This window comes from Mastigoproctus giganteus, chromosome 5, assembly GCF_048544385.1.
Source record: "Mastigoproctus giganteus isolate SK-2022 chromosome 5, ASM4854438v1, whole genome shotgun sequence".
NCBI lineage: Eukaryota > Metazoa > Arthropoda > Arachnida > Uropygi > Thelyphonidae > Mastigoproctus > Mastigoproctus giganteus.
In genome coordinates, this window is record NC_143579.1 from 142,155,534 (window position 1) to 142,178,476 (window position 22,943).

General features: G+C 38.4%; 1 protein-coding gene across 1 annotated transcript in view; it reads right to left on the reverse strand.

Annotated features, from left to right (window-relative positions):
• The window catches only part of LOC150085739 (kinesin-like protein KIF20A), a 1,052,004-nt gene that overhangs the window by 849,027 nt on the left and 180,034 nt on the right, over window positions 1–22,943 (reverse strand). Inside the window, exon 5 of the mRNA XM_090374670.1 lies at window positions 6,609–6,776. Coding sequence (XP_090230796.1) covers window positions 6,609–6,776 — 168 coding nt within the window. The remainder of the gene's footprint in view (window positions 1–6,608; window positions 6,777–22,943) is intronic.

Below are 22,943 nucleotides of genomic sequence, written 5' to 3' on the forward strand. Positions count from 1 at the left end.
GGAGGGATTATATGTTAAGAGCCTTTTGGATTAACTCAAGACTTGAAGGAATCTGCAAGGCTTTAGGGGGGAAATTTCTATCAGCATGGCCCACTCTTGTAGGTAGAAGGAATTTCTTTTGTAGAGACGGGATACACTTAAACAAAGGTGGTGCAAAAGTTTTTGCCAGTATTATTGAGGATACCTTAAAGGTTCAGGGAAACTGCTAGTTAAGGGGGGGGGATGTGGGTAATACTGACATGCGTTTATCTGATAATATTAGTAAAAGTAACTCTTGCACATACCTTAAGAGTTCTTATCTGTTACCCCAACTGGACGTATTATCTAGATGTTCTGGGGGCAGAAACGTTTCACGTGAGCGGGTAGCTAATATCAGGGAAGAGAGCCTAAAAAACTTCAAGCGTTGTGTTAGGATTGTTAAATATACAAGAACAATAAATCTTAATTGTTTATACAGTAACGTTAGAAGTGTCGTCAATAAAATGAGCGAATTCGAACAGCTGGTTAAAACAAGTAACGCGGACATAATAGAGCTTACAGAGACGTCGTGCCATCCGGAAATTGGGGATGATGAGTTTAAGTACGGCTTGTATAATGTATTTAGGAAGGAGAGGGTAGATAGAAGGGGTGGTGGGGTAATACTTCTTATCAGAAGCAGCCTGAGTGCGACGATGGCTTTCCCGGATTCAGACATTTCACATGCTACAATATAGTCTGTATGGTTGTTGTTACTGTTTTGGTTTTTAGGAGCATTAGCAACTAAGGCCATATTGCTCCAGGATATGCAGTGGTCATTCTCTGACCTTTTCCGCATCCTTCGTATTTAGTGGTGACGGGCTTGAACCCCGGTCTAATCAAGAGGCGTGTGCTACGCACTGCTGCTCCTTCCCACCTGGCTACAGAGGCGCCAGTCTGTATGGTGTGAGATAGTGGGAAACAAAGGTATAATGCGAGTAGGAGTACTCTACAGACCAGGTGATTGTGAAGATTATGACAAAAGCCTCTACATGCAAATGGAATGGGAAGTAAGCGTCAATGCCTTATTATGGGTTGATTTTAATTTGCCTCTAATTGATTGGAGTAAATGGGAAGGAAACTCGACACGGGGAACAAAATTTTTAAATCAACTAGATGACTGTTATTTGTATCAACATGTCAGGGAAAGTACTAGAGAAAAGAATATCCTAGACCTCATCATCACACATGAATCAGATGATATAACAGGGCCGACAGTAGAGGAACCAGTAGCAGGAAGTGATCACGGAGTTCTACAGTGGATGATGACGAGAGAGGTAGCAGAAGTAAAAGGCAAAGGAAGGGTTATAATTTCAGAAAAGGAAATTACGATGCCTTAAGGTGCTACATGGCCTCTAAAACATTAATCACAGATGCCTTGAATGCGTATATACCATTAAAAAAAATACTCCATGAGGAGGGTTCCAAGTTGGATGAATAGTGAAGTTGCCACATTACTTGAGCAGAAAAAGGTGGCATGGAAAGGTTACAGAGCAATAAAAAGTACTGAAGCCTATAACAGCTACAAGGTGATGTGTAATAGAGCCACAGAAAAGGTTCGACAGGCAAAGGCAGTTTATGAGAAGGCAATTTATCACTAGCAAACAGACCAAAGAGGGGGGATAAAGAATTCTTCACATATATAAATGCCAAGAAGAGCAGGACAAACCAGATCAGACCTTTACGTAAGGGAAAGGGGATAGTATTATATATACCAGCTGCCGTTGCAGATGAATTCAACAGTTATTTTGCATCGATATTTACAAATGAAAAACCTTTTGTGGCAATGGGAAATTGTGGGAGTGAAGTTAAAAAATATGTAATTAATGATATTGAAATTTTGCAAGATTATTTAATGAAAAAACTTTCAAGCCTATAGGCTCAAAAGTTTATGAGGCTAATTATGTGAGGCCATTGAGGCTAATTTTGCGAGCATCACTAGACTCTGGGGAGATTCCCTTGGATTGGAAAAGTGCAAATTTCCCATACATAAGGGTGGCTCTAAAAGTGAAGTTGGAAATTATCGACCTGTCAGTCTGACTTCAGTAGTAGAGAAAATCATGGAGACAATGATCAAGGGTGGAATTCAGGATCATTTGGATTGAATTGAAATTCTCAAGGATACTCAGCATGGTTTTGTAAAGGGAAAATCATGTTTAACAAATCTGGTTCGCTATTTCGAAAGGGTTACTCACGAGCTGGATTTAGGGAATAATTTCGACATTTTTTATTTAAATTTCAGCAAAGCTTTTGACTAAGTCCCACATGAGCGGTTGCTTTATAAGCTGGAACAGGTTGGAATCACTGGGAAAATCCTTAGATGGATAGAAGGATGGCTTCAGGGCAGGAGGCAGAGGGTTGTGATAAATGGCTATTCCTCAGATTGGGTTGATATAAGAAGTGGGGTTCCCCAAGGATCAGTATTAGGACCACTGTTGTTTTTAATTTTCATAAACGACATCAATGAAGGGATAGAGGGCGTGATGTCAAAATTTGCAGATGATGTTAAAATTGGTAGAGTAGTTAATGATCACTGTCAAGCTGAGCTTCTTCAGAAAGACCTAGATAGACTTCAGGAATGGTCAGAAAAATCGCAGCTATGCTTTAATCCAACAAAGTGTAAGGTATTACACCTGGGAAACAGTAATCCCAAAATAACTTATTCACTTGGTGGAGTTCAACTAAACCCAGTACTGGAGGAAAGGGACTTGGGTGTTACGATACAGTCAGACATGAAATTCTCTGAGCATTGTAAACAGGTTGTAAGGAAGGCCCATGGTGTCCTATCGATGATCTATCGAACTTTTGCAAGTAGAGATAGGGACGTGATAATCCCATTATATAAGGCTTACGTTAGACCACACTTGGAATACTGTGTTCAAGTATGGAGACCGCACCTAAAGAAAGACATCAAGCTTCTTGAAAGGGTGCAAAGATGGGTAACTTGCCTGGTGAGATCTGCAAAAGAGATATGAAGAAAGACTTTGAATATGTGGGTTGCAGAGTTTGGAAACTAGACACCTTAGAGGAGATTTAATTGAGGTGTTTAAGGCTCTGAGAGGCAGCAGTAAAATGAATGAGGACGAAATTTTCAGCATAAGCCATAGGCTTTCTTGCACCATGCGACTAATACTAATACTAATCAATAGTTTACTGAAATTAAAAAAATTACAATATATAACTCACTTTATTTCTTTGTAAAAAATTCCAAAAGCAGGTTTGTGCAGACTTTTCTTTCTTCCTTTCATCATAAATTTGCTTGTATGGATACACATCTTTTTCAATATTCCTGCAAATTTGCATACTGTGCTCGATATCTGGGTCTGCATCCATGATTACTTGTTCCAAATTTTCAGCTGCACGAAATATTCCTTCAAGTTCTTTTAATGTCAACTTCTTTTCTTGAACATTTTCTTCCTTGCAAATTTCCACCTCGTCATATGCTCGTTGTTCACCAATATTAAGGAGGTCAGAATCATTTAATTGTTCTGAATGTGATTCCAGCAATTCACGAACATCACTGTTGTCGATTTCATCAAAGCCTAGATCTCTTCCAATATTTGCTATTTCATCAATAACAGTGTTGACATGAGTGAAACCACAGAAATCATTTGTGCAATGTGGTAAAATATGCTTCCAAACTGCTCTCATATTGCTGGATGTTACTTCAGACCATGACTCACGAATATTGTCTATTGCTTTCCTGATGTTGTAATTTCTCCAAAATTCAACTAAAGAAACTGCACCATCTCCAGTTGTTGCTTTAATTGCTTGCGCAAATGTTTTGTGTAAATAATAGGCCTTAAAAGTAGCGATTATGCCTTGATCCGTAGGCTGTAAAAGACTTGTCGTATTTAGAGGTAAAATAATAACTCATGTTTTCACACAAATCAGAAAGTGCTGGTGGGTGGCCCGGGGGAACTGTCTAAAATTAATAAAATTTTGAATGCAAGATTATTTTCTTCACAGTAGGCCTTAACTTTTGGACAAAAATAGCTAGTGACCCACTCTTCAAATAAAGCTTTCGTGACCCAAGCTTTTCTATTAGAGCGCAAACAACAGGTAGGCTTGCTTTATTAAAACCTTTACTGAAAGATCTGGAAATTTCATTTCTATAGATAACCAATGGGTTTTAATTTCAAATCGCCTTCTGCATTGCCTCCCAATAAAAGTGTTATTCTATCTTGAAACTTTATAGTCTGGTTAAGCCTTTTCTTTTTTTGCTAGAAAGGTTTTTTTTTGGCATTCATTTCCAAAAAAGGCCTGTTTCATCAACATTAAATATTTGTTGCTCTGTGTAGCCACGGTCATCAACTATTTTCTTTAAAATTTCGGGATATTTCATGGCTGCATCGTTATCTGCACTTGCCACTTCTCCAGTCAATGTAACATTATGCAGTCCTGTTCTTTTCTTAAAGCGTTCAAATCGGCCTTTACTGGCAGTGAAATTTTCTTCAATTTCTGCTTCAATCACTTTTTCTTTTGAAGAACTTGCTTGAACATTTTCTTCAGTTACTGCTCTACTCAAGTTTTCTATTTTGACTTTTCCTTTAACATTGCAAAAATACTCAAAGCTTTTGTTTTTATGGTCATTGTGCAGATTGGAATTCTTTTTTGATTGCAGTCTTCTACCCAAGTGGCTAAAAGGCGTTTCATCTCAATCATTGTAACACTCTTGTGGTTTGTGTGCATGCTGATGATGAAGCAAGCTTACCTTTTTCCTTATATGCACTGGCTTTACTTAAAATCGTCCGAACTGTTGATTCAGGCATTCCAAGATGTCGAGAAATTTGTATTTTACTTTCACCATCTTCAAATATTTTTAGAACTTCAATTTTTTCATCTAACGTTATCACTTTTCTTTTCACCAGAGGCACTATCAGATACACTTTTCCTGTTATCCATAGTTAATAATTACATAATATACAAAACATTTTATAGAAATTAATGTAATTAATTAGTATGCACAGTAATTAATGGTGGGAGATATACGGGAGTATGCACGTTAACATGCAATGCAAGAACAATTGAAAGCAACTGATCTGCATATACGTAATAAATGCAGTGCAGTCGGTGTTGTCCTTCAGAGTGCATAATGTTAGAAAATATTTCAATTGTTGTAATAATGCACGTTTGAAATAATCCGTTTCTTTTTATTTTCTTATGGTAGAAAAACAAATTAGCTTCCCACACTGCGTTCGTTTTTGTTTATTTCTCGATGGAGAATGTACGACGTGATGCGAAATAAACAGTAACTCCCTTTTGTGAACAGAGCCACGTGCTCACCATGAAAACAAGTGATGTGTTTCTATAATGTTCTCTAATGTTGTGCATACTTCAGCAGTGTATTTACATTCGTAGCTTAGTACTGACTTTCATAGCATCACCAGCTTCAGTTTCTTTAGGCCAAGCCAAAATACCACACTAATCGAAATTTTGATTCGTACTAATCGAAAATTGATAGCTAAATATAAACAGCGTTAATTCGAGTCTCGCACTAATCGAACCTGCACTAATCAAGGGATTCCTGTAATATTTAACTTAATGCTTGCCAAAACTAAGTTAGAAACTTCCTATCTATGAACTCTGTTTGGAGCAAGAAGACTTTCAAATGCCATAAGAATATACTCTAATCTTTGAAATTCACATTTCAAAGTCAGCTGGTCAAGTTAATTCCACAATTTAAAAAATTTACTAATGCATATTGATACAAGGTTATTAAACAATTTATTAATATTAATTCATATTAATTTGCTATCAGTGTATGAAATATTCAAATTGTAAAAACATTGAATCATGTCAACATAAAAACCACCTCAACAGCACAATGTTGGTACAAATTGATCAGTATGCCACAAATGTTGTGGCATACTGATCAATTTGTCATCTCAACCTGTACTGGCATTCATGATGTCAAAATAGGTCTCTCTACTCTTTCACTGGTCTTTTATAATTGTGATTGACATGTGTCTTTATTCATTTATTGACAGGGGATTGTGTTGCTTTGGCTTATATTTCTAGCCTATCAGACTATGCATTGGCAACAAGATAGGAGGTGCCATCCCCCTACATTTTTCTTTGAAAACAAATCTTCACTGCTTCCTAAATTGAGAGAGTGCATCATTGCTGAGACATATCACGTGTTGCTTTGTACTTGGCATACCACTTAAAAATAAAGCTTGTTTAAAGTAAACATGCTTCACTCTTAAAATTCACTTGATCTGACACCAAATTTTCAACAGCATTCATATTTCACAACAGACCTGTTGAGAGCCACTGCTTTATATTATTCATTTTGGAATTCATCTCTGTTTATCTCTTAAATACTGAAATCCTCATTTTGTGATGAATACCATTTACAAACCTGTGTGGCCACAATGGGATCTTTGGAGTGTCTGATCTACATTTCCAGTCTTGATAAACTGAGTAATTCCTTAATTTGCCTCTATAAATGATGATTTTTAGAAACTAATAGCCATATACTTTGCAATTATTCTTTGATAAAAATAATAATAATAAAACAAAATTATTTGCAGAGTTAAAATGAAAAACAAGACACTAGGATTAAAACAGCTGAAAGGACTGATTATTACCTTTGATATATACATTTTCTACCATATCTTGGCCCAGCTGTAATCTTTGTCTCTTTTTATTCCTCTTTAAAGGATCAAGCAAATCATATATCTGATCATTATATATTTCAGCAAATGATACCCAAACAGAAAACACAACATCTGTACTTTCACATGATAGCACATCACCTTTAAAATAAAAAAATAATTCAAAATATAAAATACAAGTATGCTAATAAAAACACTAAATTATAAGTTAAGGGGGAAAAAAATCCATGAGCAAAAGAAATATCTTGGAGTTCTACACATTTCTAAATTCAATGGTGGGAGGGGAGAGGTTCAGATTTCAGTACTTTTAACTTTTGATTTTCTTTTTCAGGACATTACTTTGAGATAAAATCATTCATTTCATTTTTAGGACACTGCTATTTCAGTATTCAATATTTTAAAATTAATATGCAACTATTCCTATTCAAAGCTATAATACTAAAGAAAATCCTTACTTCTTAATCCTTATCTCATATTGCAATTGCATCATCTTTCTTCACAAGTTAACATAGTTACTCTCTACACTCCACCATGCAAATCACATCAGCTGGAATAATATGGCATATATATCAAAAGCTGGTAGAAACAAACTAATATGAGACACAGTACTTTTGTCGTGACCAGAAGTGACTTTTTGTTTTTTTTTTTTTTTTTTTTTTTTTACAAATGGACATTGAGAAATGTCTCAAAAATAATAATAATCATAAATAAATTTAGTGCAACCTCAATACAGTGTAGGTGTAATGTGAAAACTTTAATACCAACGTTAAAAACGAAGAGAATTATAAAAAACTTTTTACCATTTTTTAACATAAATACACTTTACTCAGTAAATAAATATTTATTAATGTTTTATGAGTATACAGATTAAAAGATGTTATATCACCCCTCTACTAATACACAGTGCTGTTATAGACTTCAATTTTACACATCCTTTCTGAAATAGTCATGTCATTTAGTTTACCAAAACTGATTACAGTGCTTTTTTAGTACACAATTCTTAATAGTGGCCACATGTAATGAAATAACATGTTCACTATCAACTCTCACGTTCTAACCATGCCATCACCTCATTAATATTTTCAAGCACTATTAATGTCTAGTGCTTTTTCCTTACACGTCATGCACATTATCTTCTGAGTCACTCCCTATGTCACTGGCCTTCTGTTTGCCAACTGTCTCCCACCGTCATTCATTGAGATGGCAATTTCTTCCTTACTCAGGTAAAGTGCAACTGGAGCTTCGCCATCCATCTTAATCCAAGCAGCCAGGTCATTTTCTCCAAGACAACTGCCACCAAGTATGTTAGAAACAGCCTTTGCTTCTTGTTCAAAAAATGCTACTAAATCAAGGTTATTATAAGTGATGTTGTATATTCCAATACATTATTTCCAGCAGTTTTCAATTGCAGTTAAGCTTATGCTAATCCAGTATTATATGCAATGTCTTTCAGAGTTAATTTTTCAGAAATTCTAGAACTTAAATTTCTCAGTTCACAACATTGGAGAATAATTTTGAGCACCTGGGAATAAGATTTTTGGAAAATTTTGGCATCTTTTTGAGTTATATTAAATTGTTATCAATAAATAGCTTAATAGCCTTAGTCACGCTTTAGCATTAGCATTAGCATTAGTAGAGGCATTTGATGCAAGAAAGCAAGCTTATGCAGCATCAGCCAAAAAAAAAAAAAAAAAAAAAAAATTAAGTAACATAAATAAATAAAAATAACCACTTCCACTTCACCCCTCTGTTCGTTCGAAATACCTGTCCAGCTGAGCCTTAAACTTATTTAGGCTATCAACTTCCACGACAAGGGATGGAAGTCTGTTCCACCCACCAACCACCCGCTGGCTAAAGGCAAATTTCCGCACATCTATCCTACATCTGTCTTTCCTCAATTTGAATTTATGCCCTCTCAGGTGATTTTTCTGAGCTAGAGGAAGAATCCCATCAGCATTGAGCATGCTCAAACCATTCAAGGCTTTGTACACCTCTATCAGATCACCCCGCTGGTGCCTAGTTTCCAGACACTGTAATTTGCAAAACTTAAGCCTTTCTTCGTAAGAGAACCCCTTTGTCCCATTCACCAATCTAGTTGCCCTTCTCTGTACTCGTTCCAGCAGCTCTACATCCTTCCTGAAATGAGGCCTCCAGGCCTGTATACAGTACTCTAGGTGTGGCCTGACCATTGCCTTATACAAGGGAATAATCACCTCCTTATCCCTGCTAGAAAAATTCCTATATATCATTGACAATACACCATGAGCTACTCTTGCAGCTCGTCTGCACTGCTCAGAGAACTTCATATCTGCCTGCACCACCACCCCCAGGTCCCTTTCATTCTCTACCACTGTCAGTGTAGTACCACAGAGTTGATACGTTGCTCTGGAGTTGCTGTTTCCCATATGTAGTACTTTACATTTGTCAATGTTAAACTTCATTTGCCACCTCGAAGCCCATCTGCTCAACCTTTCCAAATCCTGTTGAAGCAGCATAGTGTCAGTAGTGTCCTTGACAACCCTGCCAACCTTCGTATCGTCTGCAAACTTGGACATTAAGCCTGATATACCATCATCAATATCATTTATAAATACAGAAAACAATAAAGGCCCCAATACTGAACCCTGAGGGACTCCACTAATAACATTAGTCCACGATGAGCAGTGTCCATTGATTACCACTCTCTGTCTTCTCCCCCTCAACCACCCCTTTATCCATAGCAGCAACTTGCCTCCAATGCCACACTGCTCCAATTTGTGCAGCAGTCTTCCATGTGCAACAGTATCAAAAGCCTTTCTAAGATCCAAGTATATAATATCAAAGTTATTCCCTGCATCCAGTTCTTTTGTGACTGCATCATAGTATCCAATCAAATTGGTCAGGCAAGACTTCCCCTTAACAAAACCATGCTGTGTCCTAGCTATAACTGAAGTCTTGTCTAGATGATCCTGCAGTGCTTCTTTCACCAGTGCCTCCATTAATTTTCCGGGAACAGAAGTTAAACTCACAGGTCTATAATTACTTGTGTCAGCCTTTGATCCCCCTTTGTGAATTGGGGTCACATTTGCACATCTCCAGTCAATGGGTACCTCCCCTGAGTCCAAGGAAGCTCTCATAATTATGGCTAAGGGTTTGCTTACCTCCTTTGCTGCCTCCTTTAATATAACTGGATAGATCCCATCCACCCCAGGTGCCTTTCTTGTGTGTATCTTCAACAATTTCTCCTCCACTTTGCTCTCAGTTATTACAAGATTCTCTAGCTTACTGCTAGAGTTGAATACACCTCTGGCATTCCCCTCGCTGAATAACTCCTCATGTGTGAATGTCGATGCAAAATATTCATTTAGTTTGTTAGCTACCCGAGCAGGGTCATCAACAGTTGACCCATCGATCTCAAGTGGACCAATCTGATTCAACCCCTTCCTTCTAGAGTTTACATAAGTAAAGAACTCTTTGCTGTTTTTCTTCGCATCCCTTGCCAAGGATCTCTCGTAATCTGCCTTCGCCTGCCTAACCTCCTTTGTAACTTGGTTACAGATCAACTTGTATCTATCATAGGCGTCCGTGTCACGTGTTATTTTGTATGTATCCCATGCATTTTTCTTCTCTGCCATATGCCTCATTAGTTCATCTGACAACCATTTAGGCCTAAACCTTGAACAGTATTTCTTAGTTGGTATGTAAAGCCTAGTAGCTTCCACGATAAGTTCTTTGAATGCTTCCCATTTTGAATTTGCTGTTGGCAATATCATCAGTTGATCCCACTGTATAGAATTTAAATACTGTCTCAGTCCATTGTAGTCGCCTTTACGAAAGCAATACCCCTTCCCTTTACCCCTAATGGTAGTTACCTCTTTGAGTAACTCCCACTTCAGCACACTGTGATCACTGCCACCAAGTGGTTCATTTATCTGCAGATTCTTAATGCATGAAGAATCACTACTGATAATCAAATCAAGAGTATTACTCCCTCTAGTTGCCTCCCGAACATGCTGATGTAGAAAACAATCATCCAATAAATCCACAAAAGCCTTGCTACTGTGTGAGTGACCAGCCCCCAAATTCCAGTCAATATCTGGGAAATTAAAATCCCCCATTATAAGACTCTCTGATTTACTGGCCCACTCTATTTCTCCGAACAGTTTCTTATTATACTCATCAGAGTCATTAGGCCTATAGCACACTCCTACTCTCAATTTTGATCTCCCAATGCTTATGTCACACCAAACTGACTCGACACTGCACTGTCCAGCGATGTCGACTGGCTTCACTTCCTTGGATTTTATGTGTTTTTTAACTAATAGCATAACCCTGTTGCTTATTTTTAATTTTAAAAAGCTTGTTGTTTATTTTTAATTTTAGCTAGAGATTTTGCAACTTATGACTTAATATACATATAACCATTGTAACAGTGAACTGGCATAAATATCATACCATATAACTTATACTGTAGTCTGTGGGGGAATTGTAGTTTTCTAATCGTTCTAATTGTGGTAAAAGTATCTCGGGAGTTAAATCACGTAGGTTGGTGTTCGTAAGATAAATTTATTATCTATTATAATTAACTTATAACTTTACAAACATAACAGTATAGCATTATATATATAATGTAAACATCATAGAGTACGTAATACATATAATGTAAACTTGAAAGGGAAGTATGTATTATTGATGAAAAACTGTTGAATTAGAGAAGTGTTATAATTGCATTTAAATGTTAGTTCAGGATAGCACTTTAAATGTTAGTTCAGTCTGTACTTGTTAACAGGAGAGACTGCTTCTACAGGGATGGGATACACTTAAATTGAAAGGGTGCAAGAATGTTTGCTGATGCTATCGAGGCAGTGTTGGTGGGTCGAAAATTTCTAGATTGGGGGATACAAGGACTAAGAGATTAACAGTGGCCACTGGCAGAGGTGAAAGTGATTCTTGCACTGCTTCTATTGGAATGAGCAGCAGCTTGGAAAATAAGATACAGGATATTTCAGAGACTGCTGGGAGTCATTGGGGTACAAGTAAACACATGGGTTGTGTTAGGGTAGCTAAGAAAAAGAACAGGTGCATGTATGCGTGTACACCAATGCTAGGAGTTTGGTAAATAAATTTGATGAATTTGAGGTATTGCTCAAAGCATCAAAGGCAGATATTGTTGGGATATCAGAGACGTGGGGTCACACAGATATAAGGAATGCAGAACTGGAATTTGGGGAGTACAACATCTATAGAAAGGATAGACAGGACAGGAAGGGAGGAGCGGTTATGCTAATAGTTAAGAAACAAATAAAATCCAAGGAAGTGAAGCCAGTGAACATCGCTGGACAGTGCAGTGTCGAGTCAGTTTGGGGTGACATAAGCATTGGGAGATCAAAATTGAAAGTAGGAGTGTGCTATAGGCCTAATGACTCTGATGAGTATAATAAGAGACTGTACAGGGAAATACAGTGGGCCAGTAAATCAGAGAGTCTTATAATAGGGGATTTTAATTTCCCAGATATTGACTGGAATTTGTGGGTTGGTTACTCACACACTAGCAAGGCTTTTGAGGATTTCTTGGATGATTGTTTTCTAAATCAGCATGTTCGGGAGGCAACTAGAGGGAGCAATACTCTTGATTTGATTATCAGTAGTGATTCTTCATGCATTAAGAATCTGCAGATACAGGAACCACTAGGTGGCAGTGATCACAGTGTGCTGAAGTGGGATTTACTCAAGGAGGTAACTACCTCCTTCAGGGATAAAGGGAAGGGTTATTGCTTTCGTAAAGGCGACTACAATGGTCTGAGACAGTATTTAAATTCTATACAGTGGGACCAACTGATGACGTTATCAACAGAAAACTCAAAATGGGAAGCATCCAAAGAACTTATGTTGGAAGCTACTAGGCTTTACATACCAACAAAGAAATATTGTTCAAGGTTCAGGCTTAAATGGATGTCAGATGAACTAATGAGACATATGGCAGAGAAGAAAAATGCATGGGATACATATAAACTAACATGTGACACAGAAGCCTATGATAGATATAAGTTGATCTGTAACCAAGTTACAAAGGAGGTTAAGCAGGCGAAGGCAGATTACGAAAAATCTTTGGCAAGGGATGCAAAGAAAAACAGCAAGGAGTTCTTTACTTATGTAAACTCTAGAAGGAAGGGGATAAATCAGATTGGTCCACTTGATATCGATGGTTCAACTGTTCATGATCCTGCAGAAGTAGCTAAAAAACTAAATCAATATTTTGCATCTACATTCACACATGAGGAGTTATTCAGGAAGGGGAATGCCATAGATGAAGTAAACACTGGCAGTGAGCTAGATGATCTTGTAATAATTGAGAGTAAAGTGGAGGAGAAATTGTTGAAGATAAACACAAGAAAGGCACCTGGGGTTGATGGGATCTATCCAGTTATATTAAAGGAGGCAGCAAAGGAAGTAAGCAATCTGTTAGCCATAATTATGAGAGCTTCCTTGGACTCAGCAGAGGTACCCACAGACTGGAGATGTGCAAATGTAACCCCAATTCACAAAGGAGGATCAAAGGCTGACACAAGTAATTATAGACCTGCAAGTTTAACTTCTGTTCCAGGAAAATTAATGGAAGCACTGGTTAAAGAAACACTGCAGGATCATCTTGACAAGAATTCAGTTATACATCAGACACAGCATGGGTTTTGTTAAGGGAAGGTCTTGCCTGACCAATTTGCTTGGGTACTATGATGTAGTCACAAAAGAATTGGATGCAGGGCATAACTTTGATATTATATATTTGGATCTTAGAAAGGCTTTTTATACTGTTGCACATGGAAGACTGCTGCACAAATTGGAGCAGTGTAGCATTGGTGGCAAATTGTTGCTATGGATAAAGGGATGGTTGAGTGGCAGAAGACAGAGTGGTAATTAATGGACACTGCTCATCGTGAACCAATGTTATTAGTGGAATCCCTCAGGGTTCAGTGTTGGGTCCATTGTTTTCTGTATTTATAAATAATATTGATGATGGTATATCAAGCTTAATGTCCAAGTTTGCAGACGATACAAAGGTTGGCAGGGTTGTTAAGGATGCTACTGATGCTATGCTGCTCCAACAGGATCTGGAAAGGTTGAGCAGATGGGCTGAGAGGTGGCAAATGAAGTTTAACATTGACAAATGTAAAGTACTACATATGGGAAACAGCAACCCCACAGCAACGTATCAACTCTGTGGTACTACACTGACAGTGGTAGAGAATGAAAGGGACTTGGGGGTGGCTGTGCAGGCAGATATGAAGTTCTCTGAGCAATGCAGACGGGCTGCAAGCGTAGCTCATGGAGTATTGTCAATGATATACAGGAATTTTTCTAGCAGGGATAAGGAGGTGATTATTCCCTTGTATAAGGCAATGGTCAGGCCACACCTAGAGTACTGTATACAGGTCTGGAGGCCTCATTTCAAGAAGGATGTAGAGCTGCTGGAATGAGTACAGAAAAGGGCAACAAGATTAGTGAATGGAACAAAGGGGTGCTCTTACGAAGAAAGGCTTAAGTTTTGCAAATTACAGTGTCTGGAGACTAGGCACCAGCGAGGTGATCTCATAGAGGTGTACAAAGCCTTGAATGGTTTGAGCATGCTCAATGCAGATGGGATACTGCCTCTTGCTCAGAATAATCAACTGAGAGGGCATAAATTCAAATTGAGGAAAGACAGATGTAGGATAGATGGGCGGAAATTTGCCTTTAGCCAGCGGGTAGTTGGTTGGTGGAACAGACTTCCATCCCTTGTTATGGAAGCTGATAGCCTAAATAAATTTAAGGCTCAGCTGGACAGGTATTTCGAACGAACGCAGGGGTGAAGTGGAAGGTTTTTTTTTTTTTTTTTGGCTGATGCTGCATAAGCTTTCTTGAATCATATGCCCCTACTAATGCTAATAGAATTCTCAATTAAATTGAATTTAAACAGAAATCTGGCCTGGAAGAGAGCAGTAAAGCAATGGGCCCAAAGCAGCAGGAGCACTGTGGCTCAGAGAAACTGAATGAGCCAATTCTTCTACAAATAATGGCCTGAAGAAACGTGCTGTTTGTGCAATTTGCAAATCTTTCTGGAACAGGGTATGTCTTTGTATAGAGATTGTGAAGCCTTTATTAGAGTTGAATTCATAGTAGAGTAGATGCTCTCAAAGGTATTAAAATGGGAAGCTCATCAAAAGCCTAACTAAATGCCAGAACTTTGAATTTTCTGATGCTCAAGTGTGAGCATCAGGAAATACAAAGGTAACCAACCGCCCTCGTAACCAGGTGCAGCGTTCTTGATTATACCGGGGTTCGGCCCATGACCACCAAATACAGAGGATGTGAAAAGGTCAGGGAATGACCACCACATATCCCCGGAGCAATATGGCCTTAGTTGCTAATGCTCCTAAAAACCAAATAAAAACATAACGGAAACCAACCACCAGGCCAGAATGCACTCGTCGCAGGATAGGTAGCTATTGTTGATGACTCTATTGTCAGGGAAGTAGGAAATATATTACACAAAAAAATAGGTGAAATAGGATCAGCATATGTTTGCCAAGGGCAAAAGATGAAGATGTTCTGGAGCAGAAATGTTTTAAGTGCATGAAAGGTAATATTGTTGTACACATGGTCACTAAACGAGTACAGGGCAATGTTGAGAAAAACTCATGAGTTAGGGTTAAATTTGAAGTGTCTGCAATTCTGCCCAGACATGATAGGAGGGAGCATGAAATGAGAGCCTGCAATCAATTTGGCCATGGAGAGATTGAACAAGGCTCATGGGGTAGAATTTTTTTCAGCGTGGTCTATGATTGTTAATAAGAGACTGCTTCTATAGAATCTAACAAATGCTACTAAACCTATTTATAAAGATACTAAAAAAGTTTAGTAGCATTCATCAGCTTCTAATTTTCAATTTAACTAGTGAATTTTGGAAGTTACAACTCCTGGTGTTGGCATCAATATTGTTGAACTCACTGCCATATCGTAATCGATAAGAAATAGCACAACATATATAACTCAAACTGATAGCGTAAGGTATAACGTGATACGAAGCAGTGTATTAGGAATCTCTTAGCTTAGTATAGTATTATCAATTAACCAAAAACATTTATTAATCTTATTACATTCCATTGTTAATTAAGCTGCATTTAAACATTGTTTTTGATTTATTGGAAAAATACAGGACCATGCTGAGGAAATGCCGCGAGCTAGGCCACAATGTCTACGTGTCTGCAATTCTGCCCAGACACGTTAGGAGGGATTATATGTTAAAAGCCTTGTGGATTAACTCAAGACTTGAAGGACTCTGCAAGGCTTTAAGGGGGAAATTTCTTTCAGCATGGCCCACACTTGTAGGTAGAAAGAATTTGTTTTGTAGAGATGGGATACACTTAAACAAAGGTGGTGCAAAAGTTTTTGCCAGTATTATTGAGGATACCTTAAAGGTTCAGGGAAACTGCTAGTTATGGGGGATATGGATAAAACTGACACGCGTTTATCTGACAATACTGATCAACCTAACTCTTGCATATACCTCAAGAGTTCTTATCTGTTACCCCAACTGGACATATTATCTAGGTGTTCTAGAGGCACAAAATTTTCACGTGAGCGGGTAGCTAATGCCAGGGAAGAGAGTCTAAAAAACTTCAAGGGTTGTGTTAGGATAGTTAAATATACAAGAACAGTAAGTCTTAATTGTTTATATAGTAATGTTAGAAGTGTCGTCAATAAAATGAGTGAAATCGAACTGCTGGTTAAAACAAATAACGTGGACATAATAGGGCTTAAGGAGACGTGGTGCCACCCAGAAACTGGGGATGATGAATTTCAGTATGGCTTGTATAATGTATTTAGGAAGGATAGTGCGACGATAGCTTTCTCGGATTCAGACATTTCACATGCTACTTTAGAGTCTGTATGGTGTGAGATAGTTGGAAACAAAAGTATAATGCGAGTAGGAGTAATCTACAGACCAGGTGATTGTGAAGATTATGACAAAAGTCTCTAATTGCAAATGGAATGGGCAAGTAAGCGTCAATGCCTTATTATGGGTGATTTCAATTTGCCTCTAATTGATTGGAGTAAATGGGAAGGAACTCGACAAGGGGAACAAAATTTTTAAATCAACTAGATGACTTATTTGTATCAACATGTCAGGGAAAGTACCAAAGAAAAGAATATCCTAAACCTCATCATCACCCATGAATCAGATGACATAACAGGGCTGACAGTAGAGGAACCAGTAGCAGGAAGTGATCATGGAGTTCTACGGTGGATAATGATGAGAGAGGTAGGTAGCAGCAGTAAAAGGCAAAGGAATGGGTTTTAATTTCAGAAAAGGAAATTACGATGCCTTAAGGTGCTACATGGCCTCTATTAACTGGGTAGAAATCACACAGAGAACGAATACAATTGAACTGTGATATGCTTTTAAAACATTAATCACAGATGAATGCATATTTACCATTAAAAAAAAAAAAAAAAAAAAAAAATACTCCACTAGGAGGGTTCCAAGTTGGATGAATAGTGAAGTTGCCCCATTACTTGAGCAGAAAAATGTGGCACGGAAAGGTTACAGAGCAATAAAAAGTACTGAAGCCTATAACAACTACAAGATGTTCTGTAACAGAGCCACAGAAAAGGTTCGACAGGCAAAGGCAGTTTATGAGAAGGCAGTTTATCACTAGCAAACAGACCAAAGAGGGGGGATAAAGAATTCTTCACATATATAAATGCCAAGAAGAGCAGGACAAACCAGGTCGGACCTTTACGTAAGGGAAAGGGGATAGCATTAAATACACTAGCTGCCGTTGCAGATGAACTAAACAGTTATTTTGCATCAATATTTACAAATGAAAAACCTTTCGTGGCAATGAGAAATTGTGGGAGCAAAGTTGAAAAATATGTAATTAATGATACTGAAATTTTGCAAGATTATTTAATGAAAAAAACTTTCAAGCCTACAGGCCAGTAAGGCTCCTGGAGTTGATGGAATATACCCTATAATCTTAAGGGAGGCGGCAAGTGAGTGCATTGAACCATTGAGACTAATTATGCGAGCATCACTAGACTCTGGGGAGATTCCCTTGGCCAATGTATCTCCCATACATAAGAGTGGCTCTAAGAGTGAATTGGGAAATTATCGACCTGTCAGTCTGACTTCAGTGGTAGGGAAAATCATGGATCAAGGGTGGAATTCAGGATAATTAGAATAGAATTGAAATTCTTAAGGATACTCAGCATGGTTTTGTAAAGGGAAAATCACGTTTAACAAATCTGGTTCGCTATTTTGAAAGGGTCACTTACGAGCGGGATTCAGAGAATAATTTCGACATTATTTAGATTTAAGCAAAGCTTTTGACTCAGTCCCACATGAGCGGTTGCTTTATAAGCTGGAACAGGTTGGAATCACTGGGAAAATCCTTAGATGGATAGCAGGATGGTTTCATGGCATGAGGCAGAGGGTTGTGATAAATGGCTATTCCTCAGATTAGGTTGATGTAAGAAGTGGGGTTCCCCAGGGATCAGTATTAGGACCACTGTTGTTTTTAATTTTCATAAACGACATCAATGAAGGGATAGAGGGCGTGATATCTAAATTTGCAGACGAAGTTAAAATTGGTAGAGTAGTTAATGATCACTGTCAAGCTGAGCTCCTTCAGAGAGACCTAGATAGACTTCAGGAATGGTCAGAAAAATCGCAGCTATGCTTTAATCCAACAAAGTGTAAGGTATTACACCTGGGAAACAGTAATCCCAAAATAACTTATTCACTTGGTGGAGTTCAACTAAACCCAGTACTGGAGGAAAGGGACTTTGGTGTTACGATATGGTCAGACATGAAAATCTCTGAGCATTGTAGACAGGTTGCAAGAAAGGCCCATGGTGTCCTATCGATGATCTATCGAACTTTTGCAAGTAGAGATAGACGTGATAATCCCATTATATAAGGCTTTTGTTAGACCACACTTGGAATACTGTGTTCAAGTATGGAGACCGCACCTAAAGAAAGACATCAAGCTTCTTGAAAGGGTGCAAAGACGGGTAACTTGCCTGGTAAGATCAGCAAAAGGGCGTCCTTATGAAGAAAGACTTCGAATATGTGGGTTGCAGAGTTTGGAAACTAGACATCTTAGAGATTTGATTGAGGAGTTTAAGGCTCTGAGAGGCATCAGTAAAATGAATGAGGACGAAATTTTCAAGATTATAAATGATGCTAGAACTAGGGACATAAATTCAAGTTACGGAGGGAAATGTTTAGATTGGACTGCAGGAAGTTTTAGTTTAGCCAGCGAGTTATAAATTACTGGAATAAGTTGCCTACATGGGTGATAGAGGCTGACAGTTTGGGGAAATTCAAAGGTCATCTGGATAGTTTGGGTGAGGGAAGCGCATAGGATGATAAATTTAATATCCTTTTCTTTTATTAATTATTATTTATTTATTATTTATTTTTTTTTATCACTGTTTTATTCACAGTTTTTTTTTTTTTTTTGCTGGTGCAGCATAAGCCATAGGCTTTTTTGCACTATGCAGCCATTACTAATACTAATTGGAAATCATGACCCAGACTAGAGCTGCGAAGCAAAGATCAGATTAGCCAGAGTGCTGTGACTTGGGGGACAAACGAATAGGGCGATTCTCCAACACACCACAGTCTATAAAAAGTTGCGAAACATGAAATGTTTGCTGAACTTTCTAAAATAGGACATGTCTAGCCAAGAAGGATGTCTTTGTAAGTGCTAGATGCCTAGAGAGTCAAGAAATTAGGCACCAACCCAGGGTTCTGATGGCGGTCTATGAGAGCTTGTGGTGTACGGTAAATACCCTCGAAGAAATTAATGAGGAACCCATCAAGCTCCCAGCTGGCCAGCTCAATGGCAGAGCCGACTCCTGTGCATCAGGCAACACAGAGGCAATCTCCAAGGCAGAATGTGTTGGCCCCAAAGGAACTAGTTATTGTTGGTGACTATTGTCAGGGAGACGGAAAATATACTATGCAAGAACGATACATGGAACAGGACCAGGGTATGTCTGACAGGAACAAATGATAATGACGTTGTAGAGCATCTCTTAAAGGCACAAAAGGTGATATTGTTATACACGTTGGAACTAATGACATTAAGGGCGGAAACACGCTATTTTCACTTCACAAGACTTCACTCGTATATATATATATATATATCTAACGTCAAATGTGGGGGAGCTATATTCAGAAGATAACACATCGGGCTTCAACGCCGAATGTCATTGTCAGGGAGTCAGATTTTTCTGTTGAAACAGAAATTTCGTTAGGCGTGACCGCGTGACAATAGGAAAATGGAGGAAATGCTAATAGAAGTAAATAATCTGTTTTGAGCACACAAGTAAGAATATCTTACTTGTGTGCTCAAAACATTATTTGGACATGTCTAGACTCAATTTGGACATGTCTAGCCTTCTTGGCTAGACATGTCCAAATTGAGAGGATGAACAAGTCAATCATTTCAATTTGAACACCTCATACATAACGATTTCTTACAAGTTCAATTTTTAGGGTTAAGAAGTTTTTAGTTGTAATTAAATTTCATTAAAAATTTTTGTTTTGTATTTTGACTGTATAAATCCTTATTCAAAATTAAACCTGCAGTATTTCAACTTTCCTTAAACATATAACTAATTTTTTCTTAGCATTGATTGAATTCCAAAATTGCATATTTCGCACTTGAATGCCATCCTTAATTGAATTATATAGGAAATTATATAAACATGTACATGACGAGATTCACGTGACGTGATAGTGTGTTTCTGCCCTAAAAGTAAGAGATTAGTATTAGTATTAGTAGAGGCATTTGATGCAAGAAAGCAAGCTTATGCAGCATCAGCCAAAAAAAAAAAAAAAAACCCACTTCCACTTCACATCTCTGTTCGTTCAAAATACCTGTCCAGCTGAGCCTTAAACTTATTTAGGCTATCAACCTCTACCACAAGGGATGGAAGTCTGTTCCACCAACCAACCACCCGCTGGCTAAAGGCAAATTTCCGCACGTCTATCCTACATCTGTCGTTCCTCAATTTGAATTTATGCCCTCTCAGGTGATTTTTCTGAGCTAGAGGAAGAATCCCATCAGCAATGAGCATGCTTAAACCATTCAAGGCTTTATACACCTCTATCAGATCACCTCGCTGGTGCCTAGTCTCCAGACACTGTAATTTGCAAAACTTAAGCCTTTCTTCATAAGAGCACCCCTTTGTTCCATTCACTAATCTTGTTGCCCTTCTCTGTACTCGTTCCAGCAGCTCTACATCCTTCTTGAAATGAGGCCTCTAGACCTGTATACAGTGCTCAAGGTGTGGCCTGACCATTGCCTTATACAATGGAATAATCACCTCCTTATCCCTGCTGGAAAAATTCCTGTATATCATTGACAATACTCCATGAGCTACTCTTGAAGCCGTCTGCACTGCTCAGAGAACTTCATATCTGCCTGCACAACCACCCCCAAGTCCCTTTCATTCTCTACCACTGTCAGTGTAGTACCACAGAGTTGATACGTTGCTCTGGGGTTGCTGTTTGCCATGTGTAGTACTTTACATTTGTCAATGTTAAACTTCGTTTGCCACCTCTCAGCCCATCTGCTCAACCTTTCCAGATCCTGTTGCAGCAGCATAGTGTCAGTAGTGTCCTTGACAACCCTGCCAACCTTTGTATCGTCTGCAAACTTGGACATTAAGCTTGATATACCATCATCAATATCATTTATAAATACAGAAAACAATAATGGACCCAACACTGAGCCCTGAGGGACTCCACTAATAACATTAGTCCACGATGAGCAGTGTCCATTGATTACCACTCTCTGTCTTCTCCCCCTCAACCACCCCTTTATCCATAGCAGCAATTTGCCTCCAATGTCACACTGCTTCAATTTGTGTAGCAGTCTTTCATGTGCAACAGTATCAAAAGCCTTTCTAAGATCCAAGTATATAATATCAAAGTTATTCCCTGCATCCAGTTCTTTTGTGACTGCATCATAGTATCCAATCAAGTTGGTCAGGCAGGACTTCCCCTTAACAAAACCATGCTGTGTCTGAGCTATAACTGAAGTCTTGTCTAAATGACCTGCAGTGCTTCTTTAACCAGTGCCTCCATTAATTTTCCTGGAACAGAAGTTAAGCTCACAGGTCTATAATTACTTGTGTCAGCCTTTGATCCTCCTTTGTGAATTGGGGTCACATTTGCACATTTCCAGTCTATGGATACCTCCCCTGAGTCCAAGGAAGCTCTCATAATTATGGCTAAGGGTTTGCTTACTTCCTTTGCTGCCTCCTTTAATATAACTGGATAGATCCCATCCACCCCGGGTGCCTTTCTTGTGTTTATCTTCAACAGTTTCTCCTCCACTTTACTCCCAGTTATTTCAAGATTCTGTAGCTTACTGCTAGAGTTGAATACACCTCTGGCATTCCCCTTGCTGAATAACTCCTCATGTGTGAATGTCGATGCAAAATATTCATTTAGTTTGTTAGCTACCTGAGCAGGATCATCAACAGTTGACCCATCAATATCAAGTGGACCAATCATATTCATCCCCTTCCTTCTAGAGTTTACATAAGTAAAGAACTCTTTGCTGTTTTTCTTTGCATCCCTTGCCAAGGATTTCTCGTAATCTGCCTTCGCCTGCCTAACCTCTTTTGTAACTTGGTTGCATATCAACTTGTATCTATCATAGGCTTCTGTGTCATGTGTTAATTTGTAAGTATCCCATGCATTTTTCTTCTCTGCCATATGCCTCATTAGTTCATCTGACATCCATTTTGGCCTAAACAATGAACAATATTTCTTAGTTGGTATGTAAAGCCAAGTAGCTTCCAAGATAAGTTCTTTGAATGCTTCCCATTTTGAATTTGCTGTTGGTAACATCATCAGTTGGTCCCACAGTATAGAATTTAAATAGCATTAGCATTAGTAGAGGCATATGATGCAAGAAAGCAAGCTTATTCAGCATCAGCCAAAAAAAAAAAAAAAACCTCACTCCCATTTCACCCCTCCATTCGTTCGAAATACCTGTCCAGTTGAGCTTTAAATTTGTTTAGGCTATCAACTTCAACAAGTGATGGAAGTCGGTTCCGCCAACCAACCACCCGCTGGCCAAAGGCAAATTTCCGCACATCTATCCAACGTCTGTCCTTCCTCAATTTGAATTTATGCCCTCTGAGGTGATTATTCTGAGCAAGATGAAGAATCCCATTGGCATTGAGCATGCTCAAACCATTCAAAGCCTTATACACCTCTATCAGATCACCTCGCCGGTGCCTAGTCTCCAGACTCTGTAATTT